Below are 19,465 nucleotides of genomic sequence, written 5' to 3' on the forward strand. Positions count from 1 at the left end.
ACAATCTTTTCCTCCAAAGTCTTTCACATTTCTTCAACAAAATAGCTAGTGTTTCCAATCTTACATATAAGCCCTTTCACCATGTCTATGATAAATGGAATGGGTAAACTAAAGACCTCAATTATGTAAACCCATGTATACCAACAATCCAAAGAAATGTTTATCTTTGGTAACTCAGATATGCAGCTCCTTTTATCATCAAAACATCTTAAATTACGATATTGCATGAAATTGGGGAAAAAAAATCAGAGATACGAAGCACAAAATTTGTACCGAATTCAATTTGATGTCCCTGAATCACCAAAAGAACAAGACCAGTTACAGTCCTGGCACACTGAACGAGCAAGACCTTAGTATATTCATGGCAGCAAGGGTAGCAGATAGTGTACAAGCGGGGAGAGAAGGAAAATTATGGCCTTCTATCTTCAAACCCAAATTTATATAATAAGAGAACAGATCATTTGAATTAGTTTCTAATGATTGTTTCTCTTCCAATCTTTTTTACAAATTTGAGCATAATATATGGAAATCAAAAGGACCTCAAAGTTGTCTTTACTGCAATTGTGGTTTGTTCATGACATAACCTGGCTCTGCCTTCCACAATGCATATGGGGCTCTCAAATCCTTGTGCCAAGGAACGACTGAAATGACATAGAAAACATATAGGGTAGTTAGTGACAAATGGAAGCTACAATGTGAGAACCATGGGAGATGCCAAAAACAGTGGCATATGAACATAGTTGACTTACTCATAGCCACGAGTGCCTATACTCCTTTAGTTTAACTTAAATAGTTGAGGATTTACTCAGAGCATTTACCTTGACTCCTGCTGGAGTATTTCCGGGCTTTGCTGTTGTCGTGCTGCCAAAGACACTGGCAGAAGCGCTACCAGGCCTGGCTGTGGCCGTGCCCCCAAAGTTAAATCGGGGTTTTTTATCAGCAGGCTTCAATATTTGAAAGGAGCACATTAAAGTCTCATCCACACTCATCATGGCTCCTGCATTATCGAATTCCCCGCAATAATTGGGTGCTGAAAATATAGTTACAAGTTGTCGGTCGGCGAAAAACTCATATCCATCTTCCACAACCTGCAAATAATATATTAAAATATCCTAGTTAAACATAAAATAGGTTAACAAATGAGATGTGCATTTGCTCCTGCTGCTACATTCTTCTAGAACTTGATTAACAACATAGAATATTAACTCCTAACACATGTTAAGCATAAAGTAAGCTGCTAAAGCAAGTAAAACCTGGTGGGCACGGCAAATGAGATCTAGGTCATGTTTCTGTAAAAACTCTGACACTTTGTCAGGACCAAAAGTAAATGAAACACCTCTGTCGTTCATTCCCCAACCTTGAACATCTTTACTGGGATCTGACCAAAGAAGATCACAGAGCAAACCTGTGTCTGGTACATCAGTCGGGCGTTGTAAACTTCGAATATGATCCAAATTATTCAGATCGGGAGAAAGGCCTCCATGCATGCACAGAATCTTCTCATCGATTAATGCTGCCACTGGAAGGCAGTTAAAACATTCCGTGAATGTCCTCCATAGCCTAACATTAAATCTTCTCTTACACTCATCATAGAACCCATATATGCGGTTTATAGAAGCACATTCATGGTTACCCCTCAAGAGGAAAAAGTTTTCAGGGTGTTTTATCTTGTAAGCAAGAAGAAGACATATGGTCTCCAGACTTTGCTTGCCTCGATCAACATAGTCCCCTAAAAATAAGTAGTTGGCATCTGGTGGCAATCCACCATACTCAAAAAGCCTTAAAAGATCAGAATATTGACCATGAATATCACCTGAATGTCATAAACAGATTTCAGACAGGAAAGGAATTCAAAAGCATTCTATATAACCGTTTGGAAAATAGAAGTAAAAATTAGGACCAATATGATGAAAACAATTTCCCCCAAATGCTACCTCATGCGATAAATAATAAAGCTAGTAGCACGACTGCAACACAATAGTCAATTTGAAGTACTTTTGTTAAAAGAATTTATTGCTTCATGAATATTCAGCCCTACTCTGGATAATACAGAGATTTTGTCTTGGTTTAAAATTTTAAGACATGCACTTATTGAAGCACTCCATACTTTAGAAATATCAACATGTAGCAAAAAGTTTCGCTTATAATGTGGCAGAGAAAGAGATAGAGAGAGAGACAGAGACAAGGAATATAAGTAATGTGGATATTCAACATTGTATCATCTCCATTGAGTAGTCCTACCAAACATTCATGCTACACCAAGGAAAATTATCACATACCAAGAACCAAATCAGTGGTACTTTTAGAGCAGAAGATCCAGAATTCAAATAAATATGATTGGCTATCTATGCATCAAATTCATAAAGTAAACATGCAGCAAAACATTCTAAACTTCTAGTTTGAGCCCTTAAGACAAAAGACATTACAAACTGGAGTCCTTGCAGGTTGTTCAGCTAAATCACATCAGAAATTTCTAGTAAACAACATACGTGAGACAAAATTAGATAATGAAGAAAACACTCACGTGAATTCTCCAAAAGATCTAGTATAGGACAAAACAGTTTAGAATTTCCAAAAATTAAACACTCAGGACACAAACAGAAGGAAAAATGGGCACAAACAGATAGATAATCGAAGAGATAGGAATAACTAGCATACCGCAGGTGCAATGCCACAAGTAATTAAAGAAAAAAGACAAATATTAGGCTGCAATGATAATATAGCACAAATGGAAACCCCAACTAGATGAACACCCAATTCACAAAAAGAAAAAGCCAAAGCAATTTAAGTCATAGGATTAACAAAGAAAGTTGGTCTTCAAAAAAACAATGATGCATGTCTAGGTGCAAAATAAAATATGGTGAGCCATCTTGACCACTTTGAAAACAACTGTAAAATCCAAAGCATAAGAAAGCCTTATTTTGAGTTGGCCATTTTGACCTACGCTCGTATGTGAATTCATCCAATACGACAAGAACATGCGAGATAGACAATCATCATAACATTCCCACTAACTTGAAAACTTAAAAGATGAACTGAACCATCTCCGAAGTCCAACCTTAAGCAACCAAAAACACAGAAAACCAGGTCATTCCTCGGTATAAAACTGCAATTTAATGAAACGAACACAGCGAACTAAAACATCACTCAATGAATTTTACCTACTAAGCGGAAACCATCCCAATGTAATATGAGAGGTTGCAAGCTAATTCATGCTTTATAACTCAGCAAGATTAGCTTAACTTACTAATTCCAAGTTAAGAGTAAATAAAACCCAAGGTAATAAACAAAAATGAGAAAATAAAGGGCAAATCCAGGATGCAGTTCCAAAAAGATCTTAAAGTCACAAAATTGAACTTCAACTCATCAAAGTAAGTCAAAGCAAACATATGGATCATAAATACCATACAAAATAAGCATTGGGTATTCAAAAAATAAGTGAAAAAAATACCACAAATCTTGATGGGGGCTTCAAGTTCCAACAAATTAGGTTGTTGTAAGAAAATCTCTTTAGAAACCAAACAAAGCTGCCGGATCTCTGATTCAGATAACTGAACTTGTTTCCCTGGTCGACCCCTAACTTCCAAAAGCCGGTTTATAATATCATCCAGTAACCCTTGATCCATTTTTCAACCCTCTCTCTTTTTGAACAAATTGGGGTCTTCGAGTTTGGCCCCCCCCCCAAAAACGAAAAGTCAACGGTTTTTTTTCTTCTTTTCTGAGGGATGCAAAAGGGTAAGGAGAGCGAAGAACAGCAGGCCGTCCAGCGAAGAAAGAGCGAATTGGCGAGGTCGTTCTAGAGAAATTGAGCTTTTTGTATGTGTGTATAGGGTTTTGGTTGAAGAGTTAAAAGGGAAAAAAAAGGGTATGTAGAAAACAAAGATGGAAATTTTATTTATGAATTTTTAGTTTATGTTTGTGAATTATTATTATTACTATTATGAGTAAAATTACATTAAAGGAATTAAATTTAACCTAATAAATAAAAGCATTATGTCAAATTCAATTTTAAAAATATAAAAAAAAATTCAGAACCGCTTAGATTAATCAAAATATGAATAAAAAAGGGAAATGAAAATAATTAATTTATTGGATAAAATTGTTTTAATTTTCAATGCCATGGAATGACTTGAGTAAGTTTGGTAATATCAACTTCACCACTTGATTTATTAATATCAAGTAAGTTGGTGAAAATAAAAATTAATAAATAGAAATATTTCTTAAAAAAGGAAATAATTATACCATTCAATTGTTTTTATAAAAAAATATTTTTTAACAGGCTCATTTTTATCTGGGTGCAATTATTAGTGAGATAATATAATATATTGTCCCAACTAAATTCACTTTAATATTTGTATTGTTTTTATCAAAAAAAATATTTGCATATTTTTAGTTTACTTTGACATCTAAACTTAATAATTGGATTCATTGTGATTTTAAATTAGGATTCCATTAAGATTGAATGATGTGATTAGTGTTCTTGAAACATAACTGAAATACTAATATACTAGTCCAAAGTTCAAACAAAAGGGTTGACTTTGGACCGACTGAACTAGAAATGACTTAAAATTGATAAAAATTAAATTAAAAATTGGGGCAGAAATCAGTAGTTCTAATGCAATTCTTTATTTTAATTGTTGTTGGTATAGCAATTGAACTGATAAAATCGATTGAACCAAGAATCAATTGCCTGATTGATTCTAATGCTAATTCAGTTATTAAAATATTGTATGTAACACTTTAAAAATTTTCAGGTGATGACATGTCACAACACAAACTTTTATATTTTTTTAAGTTCTTGGACCAAAATGAACCTAATTGCTAAGTTCAAGAGTCAAAAAAATATATTATTCTATTCTTGATAAACTATCCATTATTTGTATTTTTTAAAAATAGATTATTTCTCTTTAATTCAAACTAATCGATTGACTCTTAACTTAATTGACATGAACATTGTTGCATTTGTAGGAGGGCGTGGATTCGAATGCGTTGACACGCATTATTCTTCTATTTATGAGTTAGGGAGAGATTGTAGGTAATTCTAAATATTGTGTCAAAAAAGAACAGATATAATCAGAATCTATAATAAAAATTATATAAAAGAATTATTTTATAATATAAAATTTATAAAAGGAATATATTTATTTCACCCCCAAGGAGGACTCGTATTGAACTTAGGCTTCAGAATCGGATTTAATATAAATAAAAACGACTTTTGTGTTTTTCACTTTTTCTTAATAGCACGTGCAATCCTTAATGTCACGTGACATATATAAGATACAACCCCCAATTTTCTTCCGTCTTCAACCTATTGCGAAAACCCAGATTTTGTCAGCGTTTCTCACCAACCAAACGCTGTTAAGGAAAAAAACAATGAGAAAAGCAGGGCCAAGAAAGGAAGGGAACTACACGAATCCATGTTTAACGATGCATCAGCCATGGGCTTCATTGTTAGTTTATGGGATCAAACGTATAGAAGGCAGGTCTTGGCCTGCTCCAATCAGAGGTATCCGCTCTTTTTTCTTTAAATAAAGCTTTCAAATTTATGCATAAATCCTAATACCCTATTTTTTGGGGGGTTATATTTCATGGGGGGCTTTTTTTTGATAAAAACTCTACAATATGTAGGAGATTTTTTTGGAAAAAGTACCATCTTTTATGCTTTTCATGTTTATATTTTTCTCCATAGTATAGGATTTTAAGTTATGGGGTTGATTGATCCTTAGTAAGGTTAGGAGCTTTGGTGCTTCCATTATTTTCCTTCCCAACAGTATAAGATATCTAGTTTCTTTACTCAATAGTGAAGAAAAGGTTCAGGTTTTTAGCTGCTTTGTATCGGAACTTAATTTGGAGTTTTTTTATTTTTGTTTTCTTTACTTCTTATAGAAACAATGCTTGTTGTTAGGAGTAAAAGAAGTTCCAAAATTTTTTTGATTGTTTTTCCATCTTACAATTACTGATTTTCAATTTGTTTTGATTATTTTGACCTAATTAGCTGATTAATGGTTGGGACACTTATAATTGAAGTTGATAAAGTGACTCCATAATAAGAAAATTAGGGTGAGGTAGTCTGAGTTAAGAGGGTTATATAAATTTTGATGGTAATAGAAGCATAAATATGCTGCCAATTTTGATGGTACTTTAGTTTACTACAATAAGTAGACATTCAAGCTCTGGTAAGCAATAAGTTTTTCATGTCCAGTTGAAACGGACTGTTCCCGAATTGGAAAGTGTTTCTAGAAGACCCCAGCAAGATATTCTGTTTCAATTCTTTGCATTAGCCCTGAAGTGGGAATATCTATATTGATTTAGAGAAATGAAAATTTCTTTTCCATACTTCGAAATCAACCTGCCTCTAAGTGATATTGTATTTTTTGTTCCAGGCCGCCTTTGGATACATGCTGCCGGTAAAGTCCCGGATGAATCTACGATCAAAGCAATGGAGGATTTCTATAGGGAAATTTACACATTGAATGGAATTACCGATATTAAATTTCCAGAACATTACCCTATCTCAAGACTGCTAGGTTAGTCCTTTCTATACTAATCTGATCTCTTTTGGTATTCCTGGTGCTTTATTGCTTGTTTTCGGTTTTTGCATTATTTACTGAAATCGGTACATTGCAAATTGATAAAATAATTTTTTTGAAAGCAGAAAGATTTCATCTGAATTTTGAATGATCTCCTTTTCTTATTTCATTCTAATCTAGATTAATTATTCCGTGGCATAGGGTGTGTCGAAGTGGCTGGCTGTTTGACATGTGAAGAATTGGTTCAATGGGAGGCACTACCTGAAGGGGTGGGCAACTTAGCTTTTCTTCCCTTTATGTTATTCAGTTCTCAACATGATATGCAACAATTTCGATCCACTCATTTTTCTTTCTTGTTTTTCTTTCTGTACCCAGGTTAGGCTAGAAGGACAAACTGATTTTTGCTGGCTTTGTGAACAACCAAAGGTTTTACTTTCACGTTGGATAGTTCCTATTCTATTTATTCTCTTGTTCTGTTTCTTTCCAATTAGATATTATATTGTGATTGGTTTTTCTTTTTGGGTTCGTTGTAGAAATTGTTAGTTCCATTCGAGATGCGAGGATACCAGCGTATTTATAATTTGGAAAAGAAGGTAAACTGTGTGCAAGAAGTCATGCTTATGCCACTTTCTTAATTTGCTCTGAATTGTTATTGATGGAAATATTTCTAACAGATATATGAGGCTGCTGTTAGAGGCCTTGTCCCAGTTGACGGTCCGGCACCTGTAAAATTTCCATTACCAAACCCGAGGGATCCTTTCTCCTTGAAGCCGGGATCGATTGCGGCTTCCTTTCCGAATTCAAAAGCATCTGCCATTGAGAAATCATCTAGTCTCAGTGCAGCAATAGCTGGTGCACGAGGAGCTGCTACACAATTTTCAAAGGACCAAAATATTCGTACAAATGCCATCCTGAACAGTGCACCTGATTCAGTATCGACTGAAACGCGGACGATATTTATAGATGATAGAATACCTGATGGTAACTTAAAGGAAGGATCCATGGAGGCAAATTCAGCCTCAAAGCAAAGTGACTATGTCGAGGAAGAGGGAAGCAGTAGTCTCAATCAACCTCCTACACGTCCAAAACAGGATTCAGGTGTCCCATCTAAGGTAAGCACTCATTTACTTCAATATGATTTCTGGTGTTTAACTCTATGCTATTGTAACTCTTCATTTTTCTTAAAGTATCCGTGTTTGACATACATTCGTATACGAGGACGGAGATATAATCTTTCAAATACCTTGGCAAAAAACTTGGAAAAATTGAAGATATGTATATCTGATTGCTCCATGTTTATTTTTTAGATTTTTGCTGCGGCATTAAGGGGGCTGAAGCCATCATGAATCTCAAAGTTGTCAACTAATTCTTAGGGCAAGGAGCTTGTATAATTCATTTTCTTCATTAATCTTTTTCCATTTTAATGTATGATTCAATTATCCTTGTATGTTTCTGGTTCTTAGGGCTTTATTTATGTGTTGAATTTTCATGGATTATTCTAATTTATAAACTCTGACATTGTGTAGAAACGATAACTATTTCATGCAAGAGTGGATTCTCCAACACTATTTTTCAGTTTACTACTTTTTTAATATGTAGTTAATGAGTAATGACATTCACCATTAACAAATAGTTTCTCTACATGTGTGCTTTTATATGTATATTTTGAAAGTGAAAGACAATGCATTTTCTGTCAAAAAAAAGAACAAGTATCTATATTTACATAAAATATTAACCATAATTTGATGGTCAGAGAAAAGACCGGATCAAAGTCAACCCAAACTTCTGTCATTTCCCTGGAGATGAAATCATAGTGTGATGTCTTATATCCAAACACATTTTGAATATGGTACATAGCTTCAAACGATGTTTTACACTAATGTAAGTGGATATATTTTTTATTTATGTTAGTTAAAAAATGGATATATAATTAAATCGACATGAATTTAGAGATTAGTAGGGACCTCTTAAATTTTTAAATTGATTTAGTTATATTTATTAAATTATATTATTATTTTAATTTTGATAAAATTATATATTGATCTAAAATTTTTAATTGTTTTTAGTGATGGCTATAATATATATTTTATGTTATTACTTAAATTTTGGTAAAAAATTTGCTTTTCCCTTAAAATTTTATATATTTTTTTTATGGATTTTGATAAATTTAGTAATACTTTTAATTTAAACCTGATTCGTTTTATTAACTTATTACCTTTACACAAATAAAAACAAATGTAAATCATTACAACATCTAATACAAACTTTATATTTTACTTTGGTTAATTAATGTAATTTTATATTTTTCTTGCTATATTAATAATGATATATATCAACCTGAAAACCTCTAATAATGCATGAAGAAATTAATTAAGATATCCAAATTTTTGGTGGTAAAAAAAAATATCGAAATCTTTGAATAGCCTTTTTCCATGGATAATGTGAACTGCAAAACTATAATCACAAGTTGTTAATTGAAATCTTTGGTTGGAAAACCTCGTAAAGCATATAAAGGGCATTTATTTGCAGTCTGATGCTACAATAAGCAGTAACCATCCATGGCTACCATTTCAAGCTTCCTCGCAGTCTTTCTAATATTGGGGCTGTTAATATCCGATGCTGGTGTCGTGGTGGAAGCCACTGAAGATTTTCCTGGATCCTTCAAGTACGGAATGCTTGCAAAACGAGGCAAAACGCCTCCCTCACCACCTTCCCCTACTATCAATCCCGTCGTTCATCAACTCCCGGAGCCACCGCCAGCAGCGCTACCATCGACATGATCAAAGAATACAGTCCTCATCCCGTCTACTTTTTTCATGTGTGTAATAAATAATTATGGTTCGGTTTTCTGCGATCATAGAAACAAATGAAGTTGAAAGAAAATAATAATCATCTTACAGTTGGTTGATAAAATGTTGTATTTTATTTTTATATAAACTTCCTCAAGGCTCAAGCTTTTATATCAGAAGAAAATACGCGTTTAAAGGTGTCATTGTTTGTTATACTTTAGGCAGCGAATTTTGTGGACTTTATATCATACTTCGCCAACGTCATAACATATTTGTTCAACGAAACCAACAGTACTATGGATCTGAAATTAGCTCGCAAGCTCCAAGGCTAGTTTGCGAATCTTCACTTGCCGAATTTCGGAACAAGACATCTTCACCGTGAAAAAACACTTAAAACGTCTTATCTTAAGATGTAACATCACCGTCACTGTTAAAATTATCAAATCAAACTTCCACGAAAACGGCTTTAAATTATATACTACACTTCTTTCCTACTATAAAAGAGACGTAAACAACTCACAAACCAAGTAGACATTGCTTTCCAAAACCTCCCATAGTCTCTTCCTGGAATGAGGAATTCTTCAAACCTTCTTTCCATTCTCCTCTACCCAATGACCATTAACTAAAGAAAACTAAAACTAATAATCTTTGAATCTATCATTCTTAATTTCTAATAACATGTCATTGATATTCCATTTTTCATATCTAGAAGTTTTTTTAGAGAGTTGAATTTAAATTTTATTATGTATTAATTTATGATTTTATATTTTAAAAAGAATTAAATATAATTTTTTTTAATTTTTAAAGGTACCAAATGTAATTCCCTTTCTTATCTGCCCCAGGTTCATCTTGCCATTTGTTGGTTACATTTGAACAGTCCATCATGTCTAAATCAACGATTTTCTTCAGTATGTTGATCTCATCCTATAGTTGCTTCATAATTGCAGACTTTTCAGAACATAAATTTTTGTAGTGTTCAACTTCTTCTCGTAGAGATTGAATTATTTCTTGCCCTATGTTAGACTAATATTTGATCAGCTTTAGGACTATAAAACAGATTATAAACTAATGTAAGTAGTAATTAAATCATATATATATATATAAACAAACTTATGTAAGTGTAAGAATAAAAGATAGGAGTGATTGAGTCTTGACTTAATTAATATTAAGAGAACGTTAGGTCAAATGCGTTAAAGCGCATTCAATATATTTAATAACATTATTTCTTTCTTTAATAAATTTTTATTTTTAAAAAAATTTAGGGTTTTATATAAAATATATCAAAATATTATCTTTCCATAATACAACTTTTATTTAAAATTGGATTTAGGAATTTTGCTTAAAATCTATTTTGATGAATTGTTGCAAATTTAAAATTTTTTAAAACAAAATGCTTTGAGTGGTAAAAAATGTAAAAGAAATTGTCCTCTCATAAAAATACATCAAAATCAATTTCATCATTCATCTAAATTGCCTTCCAATGTGTGGTTGACTCAATCCTAACCTAATATAAGTCCCATCATTGTGTGATCAGACTTATTAATTAAGTGTTTTCTTATATGAACAATATGTTTACTCTGAAAAATAAGTTATTTATAATTTAAAAACATTAGAGATGTATGTGGTATATTAATTAAAAATTAGTTAAAAGCAAGGAAATATATTTTCATTAGTTCCAAGACTTGTTCATCTCTGCTTAGGCAAAAACACAGGTTGACAAGTTCTACTTCAATTGATGAATCATAAAGAAACTTCCTCCCAATTATATATATAAAAGACCATAAACTTGCAAAAGGCTTTGCTTAAAAACAAATGCTTCGAACAGTATGAAGAATCAGAAAATTGTTTGTAACATTCAACGCTTGATTGCTTTGTTTTTGATCCATGGATTGCTTCTTTCACAGTCTGGTTTCAGCGGCAAGGCTGTTGCACGGAGGGTTACTTCTGCTTCATCTTCTTTGAACATAGGGATCTATAGGGTCGTAGAATTATCGCCACCACCTCCGCCTAAATCTGGTCAGACTATAACCATGGTTGCACCGGCTCCATCACCATCAACCATGCTTGTAATGGTTCCATCATCGTCACGGAGGGAGCCAGGACCATATCCATAGCATGTCTTTTAATCATAGGATGTATGTAATATGTTGATCATATTTCATATTGTTACGATATTATTACAAGATATTATATTATTATGGGATATTATCTTTTAAGAATATACTATATATGTTTCAATATATTTAGGAATATATTTTATATCTTTCCTACTCATACGTGATTACTGTTGTATAAATATTATGTATACTCTTAAGATCTATTAATAAGATTGAAAGGGATTACCCTAGTATCAAGAGCTTAGGTTCCACTTTTATTTTTTTTTCTTCTCCAAACTGTTTATCTTTTGTTTTGCCTAATGGCGCGGCGGTGTCAACCTTCGGGTTGGTTATCACTTGCCTTTTAACACAAAATTTTTTATCGTTTTCAATGGTTGGCAGCGATTCTATTTCATCATCATCACCTAAAATTGAACCTAACACTCCATTTTTCTTGGGTCCTCAAGAATAACTCGGTGATTTTATTACTCCTATTCAATTAAATCTCGATAGTTTCGATGATTGAGCTTATGCTATTCGCGTCGCATTATCTTTGCGGATTTTGAATGCATTTGATGATGAAATAGTATGGATTATCCACGGACTGCTAAAGAAGTGGTAGTTGCAAGAAGGGTAAATGTTGCAATGAGGAACCAACATGTGTCTCAAATTACCTTTTGATGTTTTCATCTGTTTTTGTTGTTTTATTGCTCCATTTGAGTAAGGGGTTGTGGTGATAGATATGTTTTCTCAGTCTTCTACTAAGGTTGAGTATAAATATACGGCTTCCATCACTTGTGAGCGCAAGTGATGAAAGTCTTGTTATTGAGCTTATGTGTTCATCATCCTAAAGCTATTTCTTTATTTGTGATGGTCATTCTGCATTGTATATTGCACAGAATCCTGTATTTCACGAGTGTACTAAATATATTGAAGTGGATTGCCACTTTATTAAGGATGCAATCCATGATGGGTTAATCGCACCTTCTTATATCTTGACCTCGTTTAGTTGGTTGATATTTTTACAAAGGCGCTTGGTAAACTACCATTTGAATACCTTCTCAACAAATTGGACATTTATAATTTGCATGCTCCAACTTGAGAGGGGGTGTTAGGATATTATATTATTATGAGATATTATCTTCTAGGAATATAATATGTATCTTTTCATGTATTTAAAAATATATTATATACTTTTCTTATTCTTGCATGACTATTGCTATATAAATATTATGTATACACTTGAAATTTATCAATAAGATTAAAAAGGATATTCTTATCATATATTCTGTTCCCTTAAAATGTTTGAACTTTTATGCACCAAAAAAAATATTTCAACCATGAAGAATCAAACTATAGATGCCAATAGCTATGTTTGAATTTCAACCATTTCCACATGATATGTGACATTAGTGTGAGAAAGTCGTTTTACATTGCTACTGTTAACAGCTAGGATAGCTATCGCAAAGGAGAGACTTCTGTAAAATAGGTTCAGATCATGAAATTAGCACCTTGGAATCTGTTTCCACACGAACCAGCAAATGCTCCCAAACAGCAAGTTCCAATTGATCAGGTTCTTCACTTAAAGGTTCCTTTGGATTCCACCGAACCCACGTTTCTATTTTTGTGCAGTCGCAGCAGGTAAATCTATTTGGATAGCAATATTACGGTGCGGTGGAAAGACTCTCATCACGCCCGTTAAAAGTTAAAGCTGCGTTTGCACCTTTAATTTCTTTTTTTATTTTATTTTATCCTTTTCTATATTCATCATTTAGTTGAATAAAACAATAATATATACTTATATAATTAATTATAAAGAGATAAATATAAAAATAAGATAAAATATATTATTATTTAAATAAAGTATTAATTAAATAAATAATTATAACTAATTATATTGTTAATTTTAATATAAAATAAATAAAATATGTTAAGTGAATAAATTTTAATTTTGAAATATTAAATAAAATAAATATTATAAAACACATACAGTTATAAGTATTTGAATATTTTGAAATTTTAATTATTTATTAATAAAATTATTATTTGACATAATATCAAACAAAATAATTTGTAATTATTCATTAATTTACAAATGTTAAATAATCTATTCTACACCAAAACAGGCTTTTAGCGGCGTTTTTTAGCGCCACTAAAAGTATTTGCGGCGCTTTGACAAGCGCCGGAAAAAACGCCGCTAAAAACCAAGACCTTTAGCGGCGCTTTTCCCACAAATGCCGCTATAAATCACGACCTTTAGCGACACTTCTTCCACAATCGACGCTAAAGATCATGACCTTTAGTGATACTTCTCGCAAAAACGCCGCTAAAACATAACCTTTAAAAAAATTATTTTAATCAAATAATATCTTTAGCGGCGCTTTTCCTACAAACGCCGCTAAAGAACAAACTTTAGTGGCGCTTCTAGCAAAAACGCCACTAAAAACATAACCTTTAAAAAAATTATTTTAATCAAATAATATTTATTTTTATGATAAATATTATATTATGCTTTATTTTTTAAATTTGAACTTTAAATATACTTTTTAAGGATAAAAAATATTATTTAAATTAAATTTTCTATGAAAATTTTAACTTTAAAACTAAATATAAAAATTAATGAATTTAATTTTAAAATTTAAAATAATAAATTAATAACACAATTAAAATCCAAAAGTTAGAACTCAAGTTGTCGTAAATATTAAAGTAAAATGGTAACAATTTAGAATCAAAGCTAAAATAAATAATACATATGAAAAACAGACTGACTAGTTAAACCTGCCTATGACTATACACATTGCAAGTACAATGCATTAAATTGTTGAACTTGCCTAGGTACTATCTGACAGCAGAATAACACATTAAATTGTTGGATTAAACATGTAGATTACATACTAATGTAGACCAAAATATTTTCCTTTTCCTTCTACCCTTAAATCTAGAGATAGCAAAAACCAGGGACCTAACACCAGCAAGTTCAAATATATCGCTAAAAGAAACACAACTTTAGCTCCATCCAAATGTACTTTCAATTCTCATTTCAAATTCTGCTTCAATATATTGGATGAATTTCCCCACTGCATGATGTTAGGTGATCAAACAGAGTACTTTAAAACTGCAAAAGTAAGAAGCAAGCATCCTCACTTGATAATCTGAAGGGTTGTCTTCCTCACCACTTGGTCCTCTAAAAGGAAGCAGCTGAGCTTTAGGTTTCTCTAAAGAGAAAACAACAGGAATTCCACCCTCAATCCCATGATCTTTCCTTAAACGGTGTCTCACCTAGAAGCAAAAATTTGAGAAAGAGTAAAGTGAATGATAGAAGAAAATAAACCCCTAAACAATGTCTTCTTAATGCAATAGATAAACAAGAGTAAAATTGGAGAAACCTAAAGCTCAAATACAAGCATAAGATATTAAAGTTTTTCCAAACCAAATAAAATCTAATTGGACAAGGCCCCAAAGTAAACACCAATCATAAGATCAGCAACCACCAGAAAACTGTAGTAGCAAGTGTAGATTCAAAAGCCACAGACGCAAAGAGCCCCCATTTTAGAATGATTGAGAACTCCAAAACAACTTCACCGTATTCAGAATCAATAATATAAAATGCCAGAAGCTCAAATCACAATAAATAATAAAAATACAAAAACATAAATATTTCATAACCCAAAGCTACTGATACTAAAATAAAACACGTATCTAGAAGCAAAACTTAACCTTCGTACATACTAAGTAGCAAAGCTGATCCTAATCCTCTATTACTGAATAAAGTAACCAATCTTAAATATATATAAAAAGTAATGCCAAACCCCTAAAATATTGGAAAGAAGCAAAAACTTTAGATAATTAAATTCCTTAAGCAATTTTTTTACACCCTACATAAAACACAATGCTGGACTCAACAACAAGCACCAAATCTTCCCAGCATTTTCCATCATTCTGCCATTAAAAAAAATCCTATTATTAACCCCTCAATTTTCTTTCCATATAGCTTTGCAACCTATGTCCTATCAATATGCAGTAACCCTCTCCATCCACCCTATACTACATTGTACTTTTTAAACTTGTTATTGCCTATCCAAAAGCATCAATTCTAGAAACAGTGTTTTATGCTGACAGATTATTAGCAATCAGCTGAATAACTTATGTTGCTTGCTTACTCGTGCTTTAGATGGGTGAAATATCAAACAAGCATATAGAAGGATTAGCCATGCACTATCATAATAATGATAAATAAAACATAAATTAGAGCATAACATGAACCACATAAAGAAATTAGGAGTTCTATATATGGTGAAAAGCCAATATTTGATTGCAACGTTATATAAAATTCTTATAGCCAATAGGTAAAATTGAAAGTTCATAAGTCATGATGATACCTTTGTGTCAATGTTATCAATGCAGTCCAAAACAAAATCAGGGTTTATCTATTTGATTAAAAAAATTAAAAATTGTTTTATAAATTATTTTTTTAATCAGGGTTTAAATTTGACAAATTTAAAGACTAAATGTTATTTTATCTATAGATGAATTGAAAAATTGAAAAATTGAAATGCCAACTAAGCTTCTTATATAGCAGCTCTGTCAAGGTTCTGAAATCCAGCTGAATCAATCAAACATAATCATTGAAAATATATATAATTTTATATATAAAACCTTGTTTGCTCTAAAGAAATTTGGATGGAAAAGGGTTAATTTCATATTCTTTAAATTATTTAAAATAAATGCCTGCATGGATGGAGTCAAGTACCTTCTGGGAGTTCAGGCTGTTCCAATAGGGTACAAAGAGCGACTTAGCTGCTCCCATCTCACCCCTTGTTCGAGCTTTCACATCTTTCTCCACCTCCTATATATACAAAACATAAAACATCATTTAAGAAAAATGAGCTACATATGCCTCGAGAGATTAGAATATGATCCAGTTTATGTTGTTGCCTAACAAAATACTTTGAGATTAATGATGATTAATGATGCAGTTCTGAGAAAAAAGGGTAACAAAAAAGCATTAAAACAATACCAATTAAATGCTAAATTGTCATGATCCCTATAAATAATAAGGATTCTACAAATTAAAGTCATACCTCCTCATCACACCAAGGAGCTAAGATCAGTTTCTTTTGCCCAAGAGCTTTTACAAACTCATCCCACGTTTTTACAACTTTAATGCAGGTATCTCTTTTTTGTTTTGCCACATCGAATAGGTTCTGTTGAATCTTATCCAACATTCCTTTTACTTGTTCAACCAAAAAGACTCTAGAGATATCAGTCTTTTCTCCATTGTCACGGCGAACTGCACGCACCTGTCCAATAAAACACATTCTGGTTTGAATAATAAGAAAATAATACATAAAAGAATAGAAGGAAAGCAGAAATAAGAAAAAAAAAAGGGTTAATTGCATGACCTTAAAGAGCTAAGAAAATACGTAATTTTGTTTTGGACTTAAAGAGCATAATTTTGAGTACTATTAGAGGTTATGAATTCCGAGGACATGTAAGAGAAGTGCACAAGGCTACTAATAGGAACATGGACAGCAAATAATCATCTTTTACGTAATAATTAAACAAATAAGCTATCCGATTTTTCTTTTGGTTTGAGTTGGTAAAACGTTAGGCATGTTCGTATTCAACATAAGTTTTCTGACCTTTAAATTTTTCATTATTGTTGCAAATAGAAGCACAGTCACTGAAATGAGAATATTGACATGCTCATTGTCTTTCTAGTTGCAGGCTTCTGTTAGCAGTATTACTATCAAAATTTGCAATTTCATTTGAAGAACCTGCAAGAATCACAAAATTTAAAGTACATATGATTCATAAATTTAATTAAACCGTTGACAAGGGAAGGCGGAAAATAAAAATTAAAAGAAAAAGAAAACTTTTTCTTACAGAAAGGAAAACAAAGAAGAAAAATAAACAATCAAAACCACCCACAACAATCTTTCAAAACCTAAAAGGAAAAGATAAACCAACCCCAAAAACTTTGAAAACCCAATGATCCAAAAAAAAGTGTTTCTACTTTTGTTTTATTTTGTTAGGAGCTTTGGTGCCACCCTGAGAATGCCAGACTGCGGTTTCCACGAGATGGATAGAAAAACAAGGAAAGAAGAAGAGATGGTGACAGGTGTTAACATAAACACTGGTATGAACAGTTGTTAACAGAAACTGAAGAAAATGAAACATGGGTTTCGCTTATTCTTAAATTAAAAGATGGTACCAGGATCAGGAAGAGGGGGCGCAGTGAAATGGAGCTGTACATTTGAAAAGTTCTTCGGATCCGTGATGGAATCGCATAGAGCAGCTAAAGCTTGTGGATTAAGAAAAGTTCTGCAGAGAAAAATCTAGGGTTACAAATTTGGGCGTTTAAGAATTGGGGTTGAGGAAGAAAAAATAGCAATGGGTATGGCGCTAAAAGTTTTAAAGGACGGTGTGTTTGTAAAGTTGGGGGTTTCAAGGGGGGAAATTAGGGAAGGATTTCAGGGGGGAAAATTTATAAAATGGCGCTAAAATTATTTTTTGTGGCGTTTTTATAAAAAAAACGTCACTATTACTTTTTATTATACTGTTTTATGGTTAAAATTTTTTAATTTAAACATCTAATTTTGTAGTTAAAATTTTGAGATACTAATTTTTTTTTTAATTTAAACATCTAATTTTGCGGTTAAAATTATCAATATAGCAATTAAAAAATGATAAAATAATTTTGTAGTCTTTAATGTTTGTAATTTTTATTAATTTGGTATTTTCTTTAAAAGTATATAAATATTATAAAAATAAAAGTTTAAAATCTTTTTAAAATTTTTAAAAAAATTTAAAATCTTTTAAAAATCCATTTTAAAATTTTAAATCACGAAAAATATAAAACCTTTCAAAATTTAGAAAAATATATGTTATTTACTCTTTAAATGATAATTAGAAATGTTCACTACCTATACAACACACCTAGTCCAAAATATGGTTAGATTTATATTTTTTATTGTTTTTAAACAATGAAATGGGTGATTCAGGTAAAACGAGCTTGAAGTTGAAAAAGTTTTTAAAATTGGACATTGGTAACACCTAATCCATAAACCTTAAAATGGTAACACATAAACCTTAAACTCTAAACCATGCATTGTAACAGTCAAATCATTAACGCTAAACCGTAAACCATAAACATCAAGCCCTAAAACAGTAAATTTGATCATTATCTGATAAGCTGTAAACACTAACCTCATATTAACACTAAAATGTAAACTCTAAACCTTAAACCCCAATCCCCAATCCCCAAGCCCTAAACCTAAACCTTAAACCCAGAACTCAAAATTGTAATCCTAAAATAATAAACATTATGATGATATTTATTCATCATTATCCACTAACCCGAACCAAATCCAAATGCAAACCCTGCTCTGCTCTGCTCATTTTGTTTTCCCAACCCTGGACCTCAGCACTCGCCACTCACCCACCTAATGAAGTACCCAACGTAATTCGATTAATGATTGCAAATATAAGATATTTGCTTTCTTTTGCAATTGGGCTATTCAGATAAATTAGACCTACCTGTCCACTACTACCACTATACCGCCTTAAGCAGCATTCAGCTCTAGACTCGAGACTCAGCTAACACTTTTTGTTATCAAGAAAAAACAAACAGCTTTTTCTTTTCGGGAGCAAATTGTCCAACTAACCCCACTGACTCTACTAGCTAAATTGAATCCCAAATTCACTTAATTATTTTCTAAAATTCAATATTTAATAAATTTTATTCGAATTTCAATATTTATAATATTTTCCTATAACCCTTTCTCAGCCTAAAAAACCTAGTATTAATTTCTAGTGGGTATTAGACCAAGTAACAACCTCATTTGTCCCTTTTCATTCATTTTCAGTTCTTATTCTTGAGTAGATACTATTAGGTCATTGTTGTGTTCATGTATTACCTTACTCTTTCATTAATTCATTATTTATCACGATATTTGGTGTTTTATATTACTTTCTTTGATTTATTTAGTCGAACTATCAAAATTTATTATTCTTATAAAAATTTATTCTATTTTTTATTCTTTACAAC

General features: G+C 31.9%; 3 protein-coding genes across 8 annotated transcripts; 1 reads left to right on the forward strand and 2 right to left on the reverse strand.

The window, feature by feature from the left end:
- Nucleotides 1-335: 335 nt before the first annotated feature.
- On the reverse strand, nucleotides 336-3,894 carry LOC107920208 (serine/threonine-protein phosphatase PP1). Its single transcript, XM_016849778.2, has 4 exons — nucleotides 3,452-3,894; nucleotides 1,254-1,813; nucleotides 819-1,088; nucleotides 336-641 (listed from the first exon to the last, which is right to left on the reverse strand). The coding sequence occupies exons 1-4, from the start codon at nucleotides 3,624-3,626 to the stop codon at nucleotides 618-620; spliced, it is 1,029 nt and encodes a 342-aa protein (XP_016705267.1). The 5' UTR covers nucleotides 3,627-3,894; the 3' UTR covers nucleotides 336-617.
- Nucleotides 3,895-5,170: 1,276 nt separating this feature from the next.
- Nucleotides 5,171-8,078, forward strand: LOC107918717 (uncharacterized). The gene is made up of 7 exons (XM_016848301.2): nucleotides 5,171-5,506; nucleotides 6,384-6,527; nucleotides 6,732-6,799; nucleotides 6,906-6,956; nucleotides 7,064-7,123; nucleotides 7,205-7,642; nucleotides 7,838-8,078. Exons 1-7 carry the CDS (start codon nucleotides 5,257-5,259, stop codon nucleotides 7,874-7,876), a joined length of 1,050 nt encoding a protein of 349 aa, XP_016703790.2. The 5' UTR covers nucleotides 5,171-5,256; the 3' UTR covers nucleotides 7,877-8,078.
- Nucleotides 8,079-14,092: 6,014 nt separating this feature from the next.
- Nucleotides 14,093-17,864, reverse strand: LOC107918746 (proline--tRNA ligase, cytoplasmic). 6 transcript variants are annotated; one of them, XM_041109242.1, is made up of 6 exons: nucleotides 17,386-17,551; nucleotides 17,058-17,192; nucleotides 16,497-16,715; nucleotides 16,166-16,261; nucleotides 14,560-14,694; nucleotides 14,093-14,492 (listed from the first exon to the last, which is right to left on the reverse strand). In XM_041109242.1, the coding sequence occupies exons 2-6, from the start codon at nucleotides 17,070-17,072 to the stop codon at nucleotides 14,451-14,453; spliced, it is 507 nt and encodes a 168-aa protein (XP_040965176.1). In that variant the 5' UTR covers nucleotides 17,073-17,192; nucleotides 17,386-17,551; the 3' UTR covers nucleotides 14,093-14,450. The 6 variants fall into 6 exon arrangements, 5 of the variants coding, with proteins under 5 accessions (XP_040965176.1, XP_040965173.1, XP_040965175.1 ...); XM_041109239.1 differs by lacking the exons at nucleotides 17,058-17,192; nucleotides 17,386-17,551 and adding an exon at nucleotides 17,630-17,864; XM_041109241.1 differs by lacking the exon at nucleotides 17,386-17,551 and adding an exon at nucleotides 17,670-17,853 and having other exon boundaries at nucleotides 14,093-14,694.
- Nucleotides 17,865-19,465: the final 1,601 nt, after the last annotated feature.

The sequence above is a fragment of the Gossypium hirsutum genome, chromosome D13, assembly GCF_007990345.1.
Source record: "Gossypium hirsutum isolate 1008001.06 chromosome D13, Gossypium_hirsutum_v2.1, whole genome shotgun sequence".
In the NCBI taxonomy this organism is placed as follows: Eukaryota; Viridiplantae; Streptophyta; class Magnoliopsida; order Malvales; family Malvaceae; genus Gossypium; species Gossypium hirsutum.